A 20,543-nucleotide genomic window follows, 5' to 3' on the forward strand; every position below is an offset into this window, starting at 1 on the left:
CGGGATGTTATAGAATAGTACAAGTACGACTATTTCGAATTTATTTTTAATTTTATTTATACATCAATTTGTCAGATTTTCGTCTTATTGAAAAAGGCTAGACAATTATTAGGTTTAAATTGAAGAAATGTGGAAAACCATCCAATACACCATTTGATTTACAGATGTGGTGTAAAAGATTGCCTATAAGGTTCACAGTACTTCTGGATAAGAAATGGAGGTAAATTTTCATCTAAAGAGTTGACAAATATTGAAGAAATGGCCGATTTTAATCGGCTAAAATCAAAATGAAGCAGTTTTACTAAAAAATCCGTTCGAGGAAAAAAGGAAATTCCCACACAAGTTTATGAGCCAACATTTCTTGAACAGATTCGCCAATAAGAGATTATTATTTTGAGTTTGGTCTAACTGGAGCTGCAGAGCTGGATTCTCGGAAGGGCACTCTATCAGTATCGCTCACTGCAAATGCAGACGAGACAGGAAATATCATCCACTAAAACACTGTTTAAGGCCAATTGCAGCGGGCCGTGATTCTGAGGGTGATATTGAATGTACAGTTCAAAGATATGAGGACGTGGAGATTTCATGGTCGCGTGGGAACGAGCGTTTATATGTTCGCGCTTGAGACAGTGTTTATCAATTTATAAGAGCTAAAACGTTCACATTATCACCGGGGAGTTTTCATGTTTGCGAAATCGCGGGCGTAGGTGTGCGTCGATGGTCGAGTTTTTATGTTAAGGTATTTGATCGCGTGAGCGTTTGTACGTTGTGTGTGCGTTAGTTTATATGCAACTTCGCGTGTATACATTCGGGTATAATGTCATTTGCATATTCACGTAGTTGATACTTGAATATTTGCGCGCATCGCCAGTCTGATGTTTAATTTTGAGTCCAGATCCTAGAAGAGAGTTCTTCCGTATCAATAGAGTGCCCGGCAATGTCGCCTTGGAACTTGTTATCTAGAGCAGTGGTTTTAGCTCTTTTTCGTTCCATGCTGCTAGGACCGATGATAGGGGCTTGCGGACGTGACTGACTCATGATCGCGTGGGAACTTGCGTTTATAGAATTAACTTGACACCGCGTTTGTTTAATATAATTCGCAGGTCTTATGATCAGCTAATTATAGGGGTTGTGTAATGGTTTGTGAGGTCATGGGCGTAAATAGGTGTGCGTATGTGAACGTAATTGCATGTTCGCGCTTGTGACCAGGGTTGTATTATCGCGCAATGGTCGAGCGTTTATATGTTGACGGATTTGATCTCGTAGGCGTGTGTGTTGCATGTATTTCACTGCGCATGTTCACATAACCATGTTACCTCTCGCACATTCCAGGGTTTTGAGTACGGTTCAGGTCTAGAAGAGAGTACGCTCTCCCACATCACCGATACTCTGACCATGGTACTCTGAGACGTCTAGTGTATGAGTTTTATAAACGAAGAATAAAGACATGGCCCTAGGCTCCTTTGACCGAACGTGAACAATTCATTGAGACGGCATGTATAAAGTCGGAAGTGCTAATACATTGACTTAAATGTGTCTCCTCATCAGTGTATTATTGAAAGAAGGTTTACAGCATTTTTTGAACATGAAACTAACAAGAGAAACAAATTATCTTTAGCGTATGTTTGAACATATATTCATTCAACACCATTTTTTGCATCTAAAAATAAACAAAAATTACAGTTTTATAAACAATATCGCGCAGTAGCTCACCGTGGACAACTCAAACTCCGTTAAAGGTTCAGCCCGTAATTTTTATCTAGAACTAAAAACCGAAATACTCCCTAAATCGGAAGGCTTTTCTGCAAAGTATAGACTATTATGGCGATTAAAAGTTGAAATTTTTGCTATTTTAGTCATTTAAAAAAAAGTACTCGATTTTTTGGCCTTTTTCGTTCGTGAGTTAATAACATTGTGAAATAAGATTCAGTTAAAGCACATTAAATGATCTAAAAAAACAGCGCATTGCTTGTATACATAGCTTTTATGGTTTTTTTTGTAATCGTGCACGGAGTTTTAAAAAAGCATTGTTTTTATATAATTGGCTTTAAAGTTTGTAGAAGAAAAAATCAAATTACAGAAAACTTACAGGAATGATACGCTAATCGGCTATATCCCGAAACTTTGGAAGGATATTCTCAGATAATAATTCTAACGAATGAATCAAAGTTAAAAAAAAACGATGTTTTGAAGCTGACTGATGAGGAGACCCCCTTACGACCCAAGCATTTTTATATATGCGAGATCGTAAGTGTGCGCGGATGATCGCGAATGCATGTTCACATGCGTGACTGGATTTGTATTATCGCGATGGACATAAGCGTTTCTATGTGAACGTGTTTGGTCGCGTGGGGATTTTTCAGTCGTGTATGTTAACGTGTGTGTAGCTTCGCATGTTTAAATTCGTTTATATAACTGTGCAACCGTGGGTGTTCGCGTGGGCTGTCATTTTAATGTTTAATTTTTAATGTACATTGCGTATGAGGGATGACATTAGATACCCCGTCTCACCGGAGCCCCCGACTACAGCGCCCTGAGCTTTTTATGTAGTGGATATAAGTTCCGTATTTTAGAATGGGAGCTTCCAGACGAGCACGTTTATAAGTATAAGTGCTAACACGTTAACTTAATCGCCAGAACGTTTTCTTGGTGGCGAGATCGCCGGCATAAGTATGCGTGAATGATCGCATTTACGACCGGGCTTGTATTATCGCGAAAGCCTTGAGCGTTTGTATGTTTTTGAGTGTGTTAGCTTTATCGCGTACATTCATGCGTTTCTATAACCGTGTGGTCGTTTGCATATTCCTATGTGCCTTTGGGTGCTGTCTAGAACGAAGCAGCAAAAGAAGAAACAATACAATAATTAGGCATTCATTCAGTAAAGGTTAAATTGTCTTACGACTTTTTTATTACAATGTATTAAAGATAGATATGAGACACTGTGATCATGTTTCCAGATCAGCAAAAAGTAATTGAAATATACAATATTATTCCGACCACCATACAAATACTACAAGAACTAACTAATTGCTGAAATTTGGGTGGATGAGTGTAAGTAAAGCAAGCAACGTGAAAAATGCCCAATAAGCCCTCCCGGCGTCTGCGATACCCCACTATCAAGGCGCATTGCAATCAACATCATAAAGCAACTTTCTGTTAGAGATCAATGAGGTGCTATAATTATGTTCAATATAACATGGCTTTTTTCCCAGCTAACGCATTATAAAAGTTTTAAATTATCCACTTCGTCATATCGACGAATTTGTTGGTTGCGCAGGATGCCAGGTCAGATAAAACCTTTTGAATTCGTCCTACTTCTGTACCACCAGGTTATGGATGAAAAGATAACTTTCGCCAAAATTTTGAACAACCTTATTACAAGATAGCATATCATGATTGTGAAATTTAAAGTTCAGCATCCTAAAGATATCAAATCTTATCACTGAACAAATTGACGTTGGTTGTTCAGCATACTCAAATGTTCGCCCTAGCCTGCAATCACGTAGAGGCAAACAATAACCACATTCTTCAGTCTCAAAACAAACTACTTGCTGCGCAATATCTCGAGACTTTGCAAAACATCAAGTTTATGATTGTTTCTTTCACTCAAGTGTGGCAAAAAATGGTACACGACCAACAACTCGATTTCCCGCCCTCCGCTACGCTAAACATCATCTATCAGGGGAAGCGTGAAGCTGCAGAAACGATACCACCACCGCATTTTGCACCGACTGTGCGTTCCGTGTCGAAACATCAACCCCATCTGACGCGCGATCTCCGGATCGCGGCCGTTGGATCGGATCGGGATGTTTACGAACGAACTTACCACAACAAAGATGTAGGTACCTAGTTCGCAAAACGTGGCCGTGGCCAAAATCGATCCAATGGTGTTCGAAGCCAAAGAAGCTGAAACAAGATCCGTTGTTCGGTTTTAGCAGGCTATTTTTAGCGCAAAGCTTTCCTTCGGACAGTTGATTGATGGTGTCTTTCTTGGTTTTTGTCTTCTATTACGAGACGTTTTTTTGTCTGCTGTCAATTTGTATACGTACATTCCTTTCTGTGTTCTTTTAGATGATAGCTAAGGGTGGTATACACCAGAGGTGTCGGGAAAGCGTCAAATCTTCGAGAATAATTCACGCTTAGTGTCATTCGCTTTTTTTCGTGATAGAAACATTGATAACCCTATGTGCGGTGTTGGGAAACGAACCATGGTGAGCTTCGTGCAAGGCAATCGATTTGCGAACTGAGCTATGTCGCTTCCACTAAGAATATAGTTTGGAGGATGAGAAGTAATATTCAAAACGACTACAAATTTATAATTTTCTAAGGTGCTGTACCGTCATGCGCATTGGCCAATTGTGGTTCATCCAAATTTTCCCCTCAGGAAGAAAAAATGTTGCATATTTCCAGGTGTTTAACTGTCAAGCCAAAAGACTTCAGAGCTTCTGTGCTTGGCTAACCGAAATATCACTTGCGACCATACATTAGCATACGTTGGTGTCTAACTGGGGCCAATGTGATGTTAGTTCGGATTTATCGTAACTGGCTCCAAGTTGGTGTCAGTTACTGACGAGTGGAACACGAAACATTCAAATCCAATTTGATCCGATGTCGTGTTTTGCATTTCTTTCGTACTCATTTCGCAGACCACTAATCATAAATGCCACCATTTAGCCAGGAACATTATGCTTTTTAGCATCGGCCAAACGATTAGTTCAGTATGCAAATACAAGGCGCACTAGAGTCGCAACTTCAACGCAACCTTCGCCAACTGCATACCAAAATCCGATGGATACCGCTCTTGAGCACGTTCGCGCTGTACCCCGGTCTCCTCTCTCACTCTCTATTCACAAGCCAACTTAACCACGAGTGAGTAACACACAAATTGATACCCCTAACACGGGAGTTCAACCGTGAAGGGAACTTTTGAACGCTTCGGTCTCGAATTTGGCTGATGAAATCCGCAAGGATGATTACGGAATTTTTTTTTTCTGGATCAACGATCCGAAAAGCTAATAGTGCCTTTCACAAAGGCAAGTTCATCCTTCCTGGTTTCGGTTCATTCGGCTAGAAACACCTACACCTGTGCGAGGTTGAGTCCATAAATGCATTGTTTAAACTAGATCAATATTTATTGCATGCAAGCGGCAGCGCAGTTCCGTATGATAGAATCCGCATTGAAAGATAACGTTTCTCGCGGTAAGCAAACCACCCTCGTTCTTAAGTGGGTTATTCTGGTGGTTGTTTGGTAAAGAGAAGCAACGACAGTGCAACAAACATGCCCGACTGCATGCGGTCTTTTGACAGTTGCGTGACTGACTCACCTTCACCTTCGCAAGGTTCGAGCTGGTTATCTCCGCGTGGCGTGAAATATTTCACTATGGTAAATTCTACGCTAGACGAGACAATACTCCGACATGGCACCGTCTAAACCGACAGTCCTGTTGCATGTGATTAGTAGCTATAAACTGATTTCACTGTGGTTTAATTTTCCAATCGGTTTGACGTATCAACCTCAATCGACTTTATTGCGTATTAATAAATCCCATCTGGGTTACCTGGACAAAGAGAACCTCAACGGTATTATCTTTGTAAATTGCGTCATTTTGTTTGTATCGAGCGAAAGCAAACAAGTCAAAATCAGCAACTCATCATTCCATTACAGCTTATTTGTGTAGATTTCGACAGCAGTTTCCTTTCCACCTTCCTTGGTCAACAAGCATACGATAGACTTTGGCAGATCGATACATTAGTTTTCCGGTTTAGATCTGAATCGGTCTGAATAAATTTTAGTTAACAATTTGATACAATCGAGCAGTAAATTCGAGCATTTTGATTCTGATAAAAAAAAGCATTTTTCCCCGTTCTTATAAGACAACTGAAAATTGAAGATTTTTTTTAACAAAATAAATTAAATTACCAACAAATCTCTGTTCAATGGTTTACCTAGCTTTAAAACATTTTTGGAGCTGATATTTGTCGAATAACTATGTTGAGCTTGTCAAACCCATCGACTAGGTTGTGACGAGTTACCGAGGAAACACATTGTTTAGTCAGATTACTTGACAAACATTGCGTTTAGCCATGCCATGAGTTAAAGTCCCCGCCATGTTCGAATGTGTTTACGCTGATAAATTTGAACAGAAAATATTGAGCTGGCAAGGGATTTGCAGCTGTGGACAAAAGCTCCAGGTGTTCGCCACGAATGACAGGAAGGGTTTGAAGCACGTGGATGTTGCTAATAACCGGTGGAGCAACGTTTTACCTTATTTATGACATTCGGAATAGTTGTTTTTTTATTCTTTGACACGGCTTGGTGTGTTAGTTTAAGATTACTTGACAAACATTGCATTTAGCCATGCCAAGAGTTGACGTCCCCGCCATGTTCGAATGTGTTTACGCTGATAGGTTGGAACAGAAAATATTGAGCTGGCAAAGGATTTGCAGCTGTGGACGAAAACCCCAGGTGTTCGTCACGAATGTCAGAAAGGGTTTGAAGCACGTGGATTTTAATAATAACCGGTGTGTCAACCTTTTACCTTATTTATGACATTCGGAATAGTTGTTTTTTTATTCGTTCATTTGACACGGCTTGGTGTGTTAGTTTAACTGAGCCGTCTGGTGTGTTTATGTTTACAAAATATTAACAATAAAAAAAATCCTACCTAAATTGTGTCCATCAAACTTTTTGCACGTAAACTACCAGCACGTGCAGAGATCCTTTTCCGTGGTGGTGAAGCGTTTTTACCGTCACATGATAACTCCTGAGATTCATTCAGTCCGCTTCAAGATTGACGTCCATACTATCGTTACTGCTGTTATCTTGGAGATTGTTGATTGTCTTTATTAGTTTCTTCGGTTTGCGAATGACAACAATTGTGAGTCCATCTTCCATGTTTCCTGTCTTTTCATTACTGGTGCTGGTTTATGCTGCAAAAGCAGTGGATGTAGTCGTCGTGAGTTTAGCATTCGTTTTATGCTTAGCAGATTTTACGGTTTCGACAACAATTTGTGTTTTAACTTAAGCTGGCAAGGGATTTGCAGCTGTGGACGAAAGCTCCAGGTGTTCGCCACGAATGACAGGAAAGGTTTGAAGCACGTGGATGTTACTAATAACCGGTGGGGCAACGTTTTACCTTATTTATGACATTCGGAATAGTTGTTTTTTTATTCTTTGACACGGCTTGGTGTGTTAGTTTAAGATTACTTGACAAACATTGCATTTAGCCATGCCAAGAGTTGACGTCCCCGCCATGTTCGAATGTGTTGATAGGTTGGAACAGAAAATATTGAGCTGGCAAGGGATTTGCAGCTGTGGACGAAAACCCCAGGTGTTCGTCACGAATGTCAGAAAGGGTTTGAAGCACGTGGATTTTAATAATAACCGGTGCGTCAACCTTTTACCTTATTTATGACATTCGGAATAGTTGTTTTTTTATTCGTTCATTTGACACGGCTTGGTGTGCTGTTATCTGCTGTTATCTTGGAGATTGTTGATTGTCTTTATTAGTTTCTTCGGTTTGCGAATGACAACAATTGTGAGTCCATCTTCCATGTTTCCTGTCTTTTCATTACTGGTGCTGGTTTGTGCTGCAAAAGCAGTGGATGTAGTCGTCGTGAGTTTAGCATTCGTTTTATGCTTAGCAGATTATACGGTTTCGACAATAGTTTGAGTTTTACCTTTTAAGATGCTGAAGTCTCTGCATATATTTTTTTTTGGTAGGTGTTTTTATCTTGAGTCTGTTTTTTCAATCGTTTACATCACTGACTGTTGTCTGAGAATAATCTTAGCCAGGTTGCGGTATCAAGAATGATGATATAGGGTATTTGAATCGCATGTTTCCCATTCGAACGTTGAAAAGAATACCTGAAATCCTTTATCTATCGTCCTTAATGGAGACATATTGGGACCAGGACCTGCCATTCTCATATACATTCAATTAACGATGAAATTCAATGAATTCCCCTTCGTCTTTTCACTGTCTATTTAGTTACAATGAAGACAAAAGCCACTCTTCTCTCGATTCTACGAAACCGTGTAGCAGAAATAGTGTATTTTGTTTTCGTATGACGATCCGAATATTCAATCTCATTCTTATTTGTATTCAGTAATTTTCGATAGCAATGTGCATTATAAAATGCAACTAGAAAGCAGTGAACACGGGAAATATACATATCTATCCTGCCTGAATTTCCCATTACCATTGTTAGCTCGTAAATCTACAGAATCGAATAGTTCAATATCTCGATATCTTCCGCGCATAACATTCCAAAAATGATTCCATGAATAATAGTTCACGGAAAAAAAATCATGACCATGTGCATGAAATTGATAGCTTCTAAATATTACGCAAAATAAATCGGGAGCCATATACTAGGGATCATGAATCAGTTCACGAAGCCGTGAATAAAATTTTACGATTTTGTCAACTATTTCACGTTCACGAATCAGTTTATGCCATATAGTCGGACACTGAATAATGTTCCTAAATCGATGAATAAAATCACGAGTCAACCATTGCTCAATACCTCAGGTACCAATGCCGTTCTCAATCTCAAAGCCAAAACGATTATGGGGAGGAAATAATGAAAACAGATTGTTTTAAATTTACATGAATGCTTTGTCCTACTCTGTTGTTTCAATGTTGTTTTCGCAATACTCTGGTGATAAGTAATGTAGCGTCGCTCTTTCATCATTTTCGCCTGATTTTGGTAACTGAGAGACGTTTTTTGACTCTGATTGGGACACACATTTGCAAATAGAGTAGCATCGGGAGGTCGGGAAATCGTACATCGACTGCATTAACTTTAATGTACGCTGGAATCAGTACAACATTTTAAACATGGTGGAACTGAATTGTAGGAACTTTATGTTCTTTTTTTCGCCTAATATATTATCATTCTCTTCTTTTTCTTATAACGGGCATTCAATTGGACAGAGATAAAATTATGAGACGTTTAGGTCCACACTAATCAAGTACGAGTAATGATTTGGAATATGATTGAAAAAATATAAGTGGTAGGATTATTAACAACAGGCTTGATATCTTACAACAGTGCCGTCTATACGCGTGGGCACTCTGGACAAGGACCAGGGTCCTGCACTAAGGATAGAGGTAACATCATACTAGTTGGCTGCATCTACCATGCCCAGCAAAATATATTTGTGGAATTTTTGGAATGTACGAGAATTTACTATCAAAACACAGTGAGAACATTGTTATGCTACTAAAAGTATGAAAAAACAACAATTATGGAATTCAGTGAACAAACAAAATTATGGAATTCAGTGAATCTATGATATTTTACAACTCACACTCACCGGTTTTTCTATAACTCAATCACAAAACTGACGCTGAAGTGTGTTGTTCCACTCATATTTATAGATTCGTATTATTTGGATGTTTCGTTATGAAAGAATTGAAATTTTACCTAATTATTATTCCTTCGCTTTTTCCGTCCCTCCTCTGGCCTTCTTCCACATTGGAATCCTGCAAGACGTTTTCAATTTGCTATAGACGTTTGCAATTTGCTATATACTTGTGATCGTGAGGAACTTAAAAATGTTTATTTAGTTCGTCACAGTGGGACGAAATCAAAAAAAGTCACACATTGATATTTTCGATGCAACTATTGGGTACGGTACTTCGATGTCTTCGGAAAGGTTACATTATTTTTTGAGTATTTTAATATAATGGCGGCAAATTTGGCTTAAGGGGGTATAACTTTCTCACTATTTAAATGGTTAGGCGTGTATATGAAGTTTTTAGAGGAACTTATTTTGAAAAATCTGGTCGAAGATGGAAAATATCCATCTCTTAAGAAAAAAGTTATAAAGTGGAACATAAACACATATCCAAATACCCTCTTAAAAAGAGTTGTTTTTTTGCTGTATCTATTTTGTTTGATTTTTGACATTTTTGTGATGTTTTGGAAAGTTGTAGATGCATCAAAAAGCCACATTTTTGCGGAGCATTCCAACTCGCTATCTCTTATCTTGAACCTTCCGGCAGTCGCGCTAGTGCACTGAATGCGCGCTGCTCTGAATGTTGTCAATGTTGTCTGCATATGCGGATGCTGTTAACACAAACGCTACACAACAATGCTTTGTTTTCTTTCCAATATTTCAATTACCACTTTGGTGTCCCATATTAGAAAATATAGATTGAAGCTCACTATGCTGAAATTAAGCATTTTTGTGATGTGATGTTTTATCACTTTAATCGATTATAACTCTACAGAACCTCACAAATGCTTAGTTATAGGGACCCCTTACTTCAATAGCGCCCAAGAACCTGGAGTGTTCTTAAGACGGCACTGTCTTACGGATTAATCTATAGACAGAAGTTACATAAAAATCAGACGATTTAAAAATGTCAAGTTTAGAAGTTGTGCAATTTGTAAGATGGTCAGAAAAAAACCCGCTCAAAAATTTATGAAAAATGAAGTTTACAAAAATCGTGACTAAGTGCCTGAAATCATGAATAATCCAGCTCGTATTCTTGAAACTATTTGTGTTTACACAAAGCTACTTCACGCCAAAAATATACTTTGCGTTACACTCGAATTTTTGGTTGGATTAATGTGATTTTTTTTGGTGGTATCCAACGGGGGAATCAGAACGAAATAATGAGTGAAGCGAAAGCAATTATGAGCTTGATTTTGTGCGACCACCCCTGGCTGCTACTCCGTTATCGATCTGCACTAGCTGAAGTTGTACAGAGAATAAGTAGATAATTATGCTGGAGAACCTTTCAATATGCAACTCCTGGTAATCCTAAAGTATTGATCAATACCGGCGCCGACCAGGCCCGAACGTAGATCGCGGAAGGAAACGGAAGGAACTGTTAGTCCGATACTTGCTTTTGCTAGAGGCCGTATATGCTACTGCGCACTCCACAAGTATCACAGGAGGAGAATATTTTTGTTAGTAAGAGTATAGAAGTTGGATCACTTCTTCTTTACCGACGCCAGAGAGGTGACTTCACTATCTGGACTAGATATCGATCCACCAAACTCATAGACCGGGGACCAACGGGTTTACTTCCCTTCCGAAGGAAGACGTGACCACAGACTTTTTCACCTCAGAAAAATCTCAACGACCTCAGCTGGAATTGAACCCAAATTGGAATGAGTGGCGGTTCGAGATTCGAACTTGCAACCATTGAGACTCCAATCCAATACTCAAACCCCTTTGCTATCTCTGGGATATGATGAAGACCCAAAAAGAACATATGATTATCGCATTGGCAACAGTGATCGTGCCGAGATCACACACAGCCGCAGCGCCCACCCAACACACTTGATCTATTTAATTTCCCCCGCTAGATAGAAATAGATCAAATGTGTTGAGTAGCAGTTGCGTAGCAGATAGTGTAAGGGTTTTTGCATTGGGTCGGAGTCTCAAAGGTTGCAGGTTCGAAACCTACATCTGGGGGAATTTTTTCACATAATTGCTTTCGCTTCACTTACCATTTCGATCCGTTGTATACCACCAAAAACCAACATCGTATTTGTACCTACGTCAAAAACCAAATGAATCGGTTTCCAAAGTTTTGTGGTGATCAAAATTGTAAACAAAAATTCATGGCAAAGAATCAAAAATTTTTGGTTGAAAAAGGAACCGTTCAAGTACACGAGAATGTAAATACAAGCAATTCAAAACAATTTTTATGAAAATCGGATGAATAGTTTTTGCGATATCACGTTCACCGCAACGGTACTTTTTATACAACTTAGTTCCGAGATAATTGCGTTTAAAGTTTTGGGTTAACTTCATACGCGGAAGAACCAGCGTGCTGAGGCTGTAGTTTGAAATCTAGTGCTCCAATCTGGATGAAATTTCGCACAGATATTTTCAAAAGTATGTACTTTCAGAATATTTAATAATTTTTTTTCGATTTTTTGAGTTCCAACTTTGTATATAACCTCTTAATATGTTTAGTGTTTTTATGATTCTTGCTAATAATTTGGGAATACACTGGTTTGTATATCATCAGAAAGAGCCTACGGTTAAACGATGCTCATAATTACAGGAGCTTAGTCGCGATTTTTGTAATTTCTCATCACGTTAGGGCGAAGTTTTATTCATGAGTTAACTATCAAATTTTTCTGGCAGAGTAGCGTGATTCATGTTCGTTATTTTAGGATCTTAGTTACGATTTTGTAATTTAATTGCGTATTATCATGATACTTCAGTCTTCACAAATAGAGTAATGTGACTCATGTTCATGATATCACTAGTTTTATCATTTTATTCGTAATTTCTGTTCCTTATCGTGATATGTTAATTCTATGTTACTATCGGATTTGTTATTCGGAGTAAGCTAAGAAGTATGAACTGTATCATGACAGTGTGACTGATTCGCGGTATCTTATTTTGTGAACTATATAACGAACAGAATTTGTGGCTCGATAATGTATTTTGGTGCTCAGTGCATTTTTTGTTTTCTATCCGGACATCACAATGAACCGTATCAAATGAATAACGAGGTTCATGGTCCTAACAGTTTTCTTATATCTACTGCTCATACCTAATGATGGTCGCTAATCATAAATATATATTTAATGAAAAATTGCACGGAGCATAAATGATTCCAAATTTTGTGAAAAAGCTCACATGAAAATTTCATGACTATGTGCAGAGTTGTATGAAATTAAATATTTCGAGTTGCATGAAATGAATACCTCAAGCACGCAAGATAGATTGTAAATTATGTACTAGGAATCATAAATCAGTTCACAAATCCAGGAAAAGTATTTTATGATTTTGTGAACTTTTTCACGAGCACGAATGGTCAGTCGTGAGCAATACGCTAGGAATCAGGAATCAGGTCACGCACCCTGAAATAATGTTTTATGGTTTTGTGAACTATTTCACGAAATTTGACTAATATATTAAAAATCATGAATTAGTTCACGAAGATTGAAAGGATTCATGAATAATATGCCGAGTTACGCGAAATAGTTCACGAAAAAGTTTGACGCTGAATAATGTTCCTAAATCTATGAATAAAATCACGAGTCAACCTTTAGTTTATAAATAAAATTCATAAAGTTGTGAACTAGTGCACGTACAGAAAGTCGATCTGGTAATGATATGGTGAAAACCGTGACTGAAGTTCACAAAACAAAAACATAAATCTCCATTAATGAAAGTGTTAACCTTTATTTATTTGAGAATCGCCTAGATACATTGATGATCAATTATAATACAACGAATTAGATTGGTTTTTAACCATCTACTTCATTCTTTGATTTAGTAAAGTGGTACTAACCTTCTGATGTTCATTGTAATCCTAATGAATATCTGAAGGTTAGAATTAAGCAGCACAGAAAAGGTTTAACGATTTATATCCGATCAATTTTTCCTGTTGTTGGGCTTTACTATTCAGATTCAGTTTTAATTCAAAAAAGATTCAGTTTTAAACTCTAAACTCTCTATAAAACAGCTGGACATGACTAGAGAAAATTTTCAATAGGACGTAAGTAACATTGAGAGCCTCTCTTTGTTTACTTTCTCTTTCGTTTATTACGACGTCATTACAACACTTTGCACTAATTTTCCAGTACATATCGAAAGGCGACGGTTTTTACTAGAATATTATGCAAAGAGTTTAGTAGTAAATGTTGAAATGGCCGAGTAATGAACAGAAGAGAAAGACCCCAAAGAGAATCTCTCATTGTTACTTACGTCCTATTGAAAATTTTCTCTAGATGAAATCATTTTAAACATAGACGGACATCGCATTGGAAACGTATGTTACTGCATACAAACTATTCATTCCGTGTTCTGAGCTTATCTTCTACACCGATGATAGATCTAAAGTAGGGCGATTACACTCTCCAAATGTTGACGTAACTAGACCAGCTGATTTGTTTCATTCAACTGGTCATACCAACATCATTCTAGATAGAAAATAGTTCGCTGCCAGAGCAAATATCAAACCCACACCAGCTCATTCCGCGCTCGCAAATTATATAATCAATGTTGTTTGGGATGTGTGCTTCTATTTATGTGAAAGAAAATCTCAAACCACACATGCTAATTGGACGACACGAATGATAAGAAATTGAAATCCTGGCTGGTTGATGATTCGACTCGCAAATTAGCCCCGCGTAAATATACTGATGGACGACCGTGCACTCCAGTGTCGGAGCGATAATCGATTGCTCCGCGTGACCGCGCGCGCCAGTGTACACTATACTTGTTTGGCCACTCCACACTAATTAAGCCCGTTGTTTATTCTTTTCGAACACACAAATCGACCACACCAAAACAGAGCAGATAGGGACAGCGCTAATATTATTGCTGTTACTGCTGCTGTCAAGATTTGGACCGGACACACAATGAAGCAGATCAATCTGGAGGACACACCACCGCTGACGCTGGCGGCAATCGTGCGGCGTCGGGCGGAGGCCATCAAACACAACAGCGAGTGCGAAACGGACGACCAGCGGCACAATCAGACATTTCCACCACTTAGCACGGGTACGATCGTAGCCTCGGATTCCGGCGTGTTCATGTCGACGACGGACATTGATAGGACGCACAGTGCTAGTGCCAGTACGCAGCATCTCAGTGCCGTAGAAGAGTACACGGAAGTGCCGGGTCCGAAACCGACTTACGTAATCGGCGAAAAGGACGACGAGGATGAAGTGGAACTAGACGCAGACGAGGATGATGAGGATGTGGAATCGAACCACTCGCGTGAGAGTAGTAAGACTGAACGGAAACTGAACAAGCGCACTTGCCAGAGTTTACCGGACGTGAATAGTCCTCGACCTCGAGCTTTAACCGCCGCAGTAACCACCTGTGATAGTAGTAGTGATATAGTAGTAGCGCCTAGGAAGGACGAGACTGATCATCGGGTTGCCAGCGGGGCCACCAAACCCTGCGACACTGGTGGTGTAGTCAGGAAAGCTTCGGCACCGGTAGCGGCAGGTCCGGCTATCAGCCACCAGCAGCGGGCGAAATTCGACGACGCCAGTCTGCTGCAGGCGTTTTCCATCGATCCGAAGCTGATCAACAAGTACGACGGGCTGGAGCATACGTTGTACTACATCGACGAAAATGGTAGCCCGAAGTTGCGGGATAAGTTTTCCGTGCAGCAGCAGCTTGCGGAGGAAAAGAAACGTCGCAAGCAGGAGAAAAAGTTGGAGAAAGGCGGATCGGACGGGGAAGAGGCGACAACCCAGTGTACCTGTTTTAGCTTTAGTCGACTGACGAGGAAGGTCCGGGAAATGTGTGAGTACCTTAAATTTTTTTGTCTTAAGTTTTTTTGCGTTTCTCGTATAGGTTTTAGGGGAAATAATTACTCATTAAATATTACATATAATTCAGTGGCCCGCATCAGCGACCACAACGTAGAGTTTCATGAGCATCGATCAGTTATTCGTGTCTTAACTAACTACTTACAAGAAGAATCTGAGCATCATCAACCGTGCACTGGAAAAAGCACTTGTCGTAATTGATAGCCTTTCAGCCAACTTTCCAATAGCGGTTTGATCGACGCTTACTGGTTGTGCTTCAGCTCAGAAGGTGTGAAAAAAAGTTGTAATCAGTCATCCAAGGATGTATGTAGAATGTTCGATACATGATCAACCACCACCACCACCAAGGCAATTACCGTTTAATCCGTGTTTTTTCTATTCGATCTGCCCATCGTTGGTGTAATCGCATAATCACATCGTACCTGCCTTAACGCACTTCTTATTTGCTGAAGAAAGTTTGCGTATTTTAATAATTATATTCAGAGGGGCTAGAAATGGAAGTCGTATTAGAGACTTTCCAACAGTACTCTATCTACTTCTTATTTCTTGGAGACACTCGAATCCCATGTTCACGTTTTCTAAAATAACTGACAAAGTTGTAATAATGCAATGTTTAAGACGATTTTAATACATTGGTCTACCCTAATAAAAGTGTTCAGAATATCCGAACTATATAAGTAATGGTTTTACCATATGGGCTATAGTACGTGTATAGTTTCTTTTTATTTGGGTAGTTTTAACGCGCTTTTCTCTTTTTTTCTTCTAAAACATAAGACGTAATTGAGCGACTGTCAAATTTTTCCAGGGTATGAAATAGTTGCCTCTAAAGAGGCCAGACCTAGTTAGGTCGTCCAGAAAAAAATGCATTTATTTAGTATTTTTGTTACCCACACATTAAAATAATTAATAACATATGTTCTTCCACATAGAAGATATGTGTATTTCACAAAGCAATTGTATTTTTAAGACGTCTTGAGAAATACGTGGGAAACGGAAAATTTACGAACGATCCAGGTAGGGGGAATATCAATTAATGACAATTTTTTCTCGAAATATGGCGGAAATTGACATTTTAAATTGTTTATTCGACCACTTACATTTTTGACTTTGAAAAAGGAATTGTGGAAAATCCCGTCATCTATCCGGGAGTATAAAATAAGTAGGATCAATTTCAAACTGCTCGAATAAATCAGTTCTCTTACTTCGAAAACCTGGTTTCGGTAAGCTTGCTGTGTCCCACGTATTTCTAAATATTTAGTTATGCAGTACATTATCCACGTGGAAAACTATTTGTTTTAAATTATTTTCATATCGGGTCAAAATCTTAGAGCTTGTTTGGATATCCCAACTAGATCTGTCCTCTTAACCGGTTTTTATAACAGTCGTGTAACGTGTAAATTCATGTCTTTAATTATTTTGCGGCAAAATGATTAGGTTTTGCGCTTTGATGACTTTGGAAAAGTTGTTGAAATCATTTAGACGCCATATCCAAAATAAAGTGTAAAGACATATCGAAAATATAACTTGTTACTAGAGAAACAGACAGTTTGAGTCTTCAACAAAGTTGTAGAAAACGTTATTTTTATCGATTTTACTGAAGATATGAACTCTCTAACAAAAGCCGTTGATTTCTATGTGGTGTTTTGCAGAGCAACCCTTTGAACATGTAATGGTAGTTTATCGAGCTAGACGTCAATGAACACTATAGAACACCACTAAGAAAATGCGTAGTATAAAAGTATCGAACGAAAGCCAGGTATATTCGATGGGATGCATTTTTAATTTTGTTAGTTATGCCCTTATTCCTATGCGGAAACACTTCTTCAATGATGGAATACTCACTCATACTCCCGTCACGCAAAAATAATGCTCCTGGGCCAGACAATAAAACCCAACTTATTGAAGAACCCCTTGGATTGTTCAAAGATACTTATTTAATTCGCTGAAGAAATTTCTTGTGTAAAGCCTTGTTTTACGTGAATGGAGATAAGCTGGAGTAGTTGCCTTCTACTAACCGAAAAAAACAATCTCCTACCACAATTCGTATTGGCCGATTGAAATGCTCTCATATATCCTGTATCCTTCATATAGTTTACTGCTAGAAAAAAACACGTGAATTTTTCTTACGGCGATTTGGCGACTTCTCAAAGAAGCTATATAGGTCTTTCAGAAGGCTCTTGTTAATTACTGTTCTGTACAATATCTACGAGCATGATATTGTCCATTTGGGCTGTAAAACTGAGTATCGAGTTCTCCACAGAGAAAACTGTTATTTTTTCTAGGAAACGTGATCCACCTCAACTTTAGGTTCAACTTTAACTAACGGGTAGAACCCCTGGGCTTCGGTGATGAGCCTAAGAGCACGTACTCCGGGGTGGTGGATAAGAGTGGGAGATCCGAGCGAGTGATGGTTCTTTGATTTCTGAATCTTAAGACTCATAATCATTAGATCGAGTGTTTTGGCGGACATCTGGTATGGGTGTTTCTACCTTCAATGGGGAGACATATTGGATCAGCTGGTCGAAGACTCATTTGATCTTGGACATAGTGATTGATTCATTCGATTGGGATCAATGGACTGTCATCTATGAGAGATGATCAGACTGAAGGTGGGTGTTTTTATCTCTCAACTCGCTCGAACTGTCGCTCTGGCTGGTGAAGATGGTAAGTAACACTCGTCTATAACGAATCGGATTCGATGTTTTCAGAAACAGGGACGACAATCTCCACATCATCAAACACCTAAAAAAAGTTTAGATGCATGTAATATCTATTTCTTTCTGTAGCTAATATATTTTCATTTACTCAGTAGTGTAGAAGATCTATATTTTTCAACTTTTTAGATTTACTCTAGTAATATGTTTTAGCACTTATAAATTTAACCTCATGCGCTCAGTTAGACCAATCAAAAATGTCGCTCATATCCACTAGACAACACATTCCATGGCGTCATGACCGGAAACTCTAATTAAATGGGAGCACTCACTCTCTTCTAGCATCTGAACCCGTACACTGAAAGTCGAGTATCAGATTCACGGTCCGCGCAATCACCTAAGAGCGCACGACTATTCGAATGGGCATACGGTTATCGGAATCGAATTTGTACACAGGAAGTCACATACACGCGAAAAACACGTTAACATACAAACCCTTCAGCCCTTCGCGATCATCCACGCAACCTACACTCGGGATCTCGCAAACATGATAACATACCGGTAATAAGGTGAACGTCTCAGCACTTATAAATTTTCAAACGTGGTGTCCTGCGCTCGCGCGACGTGATCATGAATCGGTCACTTCCGGAAGTCTCTATTTTCGGTACCAACAGTCTAGGTCCATGCCTTCAATTGGACCAATATAAAAAAGAAAGCTCTCATATCCACTGGACAACACGTTATGGCGTACACCGAAAAACCAAATATCAGAACGAAGATCCGCGTGGCCATCCAAGAACACACGCGAATATGTTGGCCACAAGGTTACAAAATCGAATTTATTCATGCAAAGTAACATACACCTGACAAACACGTCAACATACGAAGGCGAAACCCTTCGCGATCTACACACACCTATGCCCGTGATGACGCAAACTTTATAACACTCCGGTAATAATTTGAAATCCGTAAATCTTTAAGCTCCATTCTAGCAACATAGGTTCATACATTCAGTCATACCAATCAAAGAATAAAGCTCATATCCACTAGACAACACGTTCCATGGCGACATGACTGAGAACTGTAGTGATATGGAAGAACCCACTTTCTTCTAACATCTGAGCTGTACACCAAAATATAGTATTAGATTCACGGTCCGTGCGCGATCATTCTAGAACACACGCGAATATGCGAAAGGCACATGGGTTATAAAATAGAATTTATACCCGCGAAGTTACATACACGTTAGCACACGCGATATACAAACGCACACGCGATCGAACACGGTAACGTACAAATGCTCGAGCCCTTCGCGATGATACACGCGATTGCGAAGTCTCTACGGCCGCACATACCTGAACCGTACAATGAATATCACATTTAGAATGACGGCCCGCTACAGTTGGCCTAAAGGAGTGTTTTATTGGGCGCCATTGGCTGTCTCGTCTGCAAATTGTAGTATGTGATTCTGACGGGGAGCCCTTCCGAGAACCTAGCTCTACAGCTCCAGTAGGACAACTCCCGAAAAAAATATTTTTTTTTTGTATTTCTCTTTAAGGAAAAAATTGGGTAAAACCCACTTTTTCGCGTGAGCGGTGCAATATCTATAGCTTGAGTACGTTGCGTTTCGATTTCGTCTCATCAGTGTCTGACACAGACTTAGCCTCAGATATCTTTCCTTCTTTATAACATGATATCTTTATAACGGTCGTTCTTAATTCTATACATTATCCTATTTAAACCCACTGACAACGAACAGAATTGTTCACCAAACTCATTAGTTACTAGTCGTAGATCAATACAGCACATCATTATCAAATAGCATACTGGGAAATGACCGGACACCTAATTATAGTTACTCATTCTAGATCTGTCAACGAAAAAAATGTACAACGTATGCTTAAAATTTAAAATTATTATAATTTGTATTCGTGAGCAAACCTATAGTCAAGAAAAGGAGTACTCCATTTCTTCCGGAATATTACACTTGACTAGGTGTTTGCTCAGCTTGAGCTTGAGCTTGTGCGACCAACCTTGGCTGCTACTCCGTTATCGATCTGAACTAGCTGAAGTTGCACAGGGAATCAGTAGATAATTATGCTTGGGAGTAGCGAAACATCTTTCAATGTGCAACTGCTGGTAATCCTAAAGTGTTTATTGATCAATACCGGCGCAGGGCAGGCCCGAACGTAGATCGCGGAAGGAAAGGGAACAAATTGTTAGTCCAATACCCGCTTTTGCTAGAGGCCGTATATACTACTGCGCACTCCACAAGTATCACGGGAGGAGGATATTTGTTAGTAAGTATAGAAGTTGGATTCTACTTCTTTACCGACGTCAGAGAGGTGGACTCCACTATCTGGACTAGATACCGATCCATCAGCTCATGGACCGGGGACCAACGGCTTTACTTCCCTTCCGAAGGAAGATGTGACCACAGATTCTTTCACCTCAGAAAAATCTCAACGACCTCGGCTGGAATTGAACCCAGGCCAACTGGAATGAGTGGTGGTCACGCTTAACACTCAACTACCGGCGCCGTCTGAATGGTTAGTCCGACACTTGCTTTTGCTAGAGGCCGTATATACTACTGCGCACTCAACAAGTATCACGAGA

The 20,543-nt window shown here is 39.4% G+C and overlaps 1 protein-coding gene across 2 annotated transcripts in view; it reads left to right on the top strand.

Annotated features, from left to right (window-relative positions):
- The window catches only part of LOC131684831 (glycogen synthase kinase-3 beta-like), a 99,272-nt gene that overhangs the window by 18,290 nt on the left and 60,439 nt on the right, over positions 1-20,543 (top strand). For both annotated transcript variants that reach the window (XM_058968032.1, XM_058968034.1), the window contains exon 2: positions 14,283-15,247. In XM_058968032.1, the coding sequence (XP_058824015.1) occupies positions 14,350-15,247 (898 nt within the window). In that variant the 5' untranslated portion in view covers positions 14,283-14,349. The remainder of the gene's footprint in view (positions 1-14,282; positions 15,248-20,543) is intronic.

The sequence above is a fragment of the Topomyia yanbarensis genome, chromosome 2 (assembly GCF_030247195.1).
Source record: "Topomyia yanbarensis strain Yona2022 chromosome 2, ASM3024719v1, whole genome shotgun sequence".
NCBI classification, from domain to species: Eukaryota; Metazoa; Arthropoda; class Insecta; order Diptera; family Culicidae; genus Topomyia; species Topomyia yanbarensis.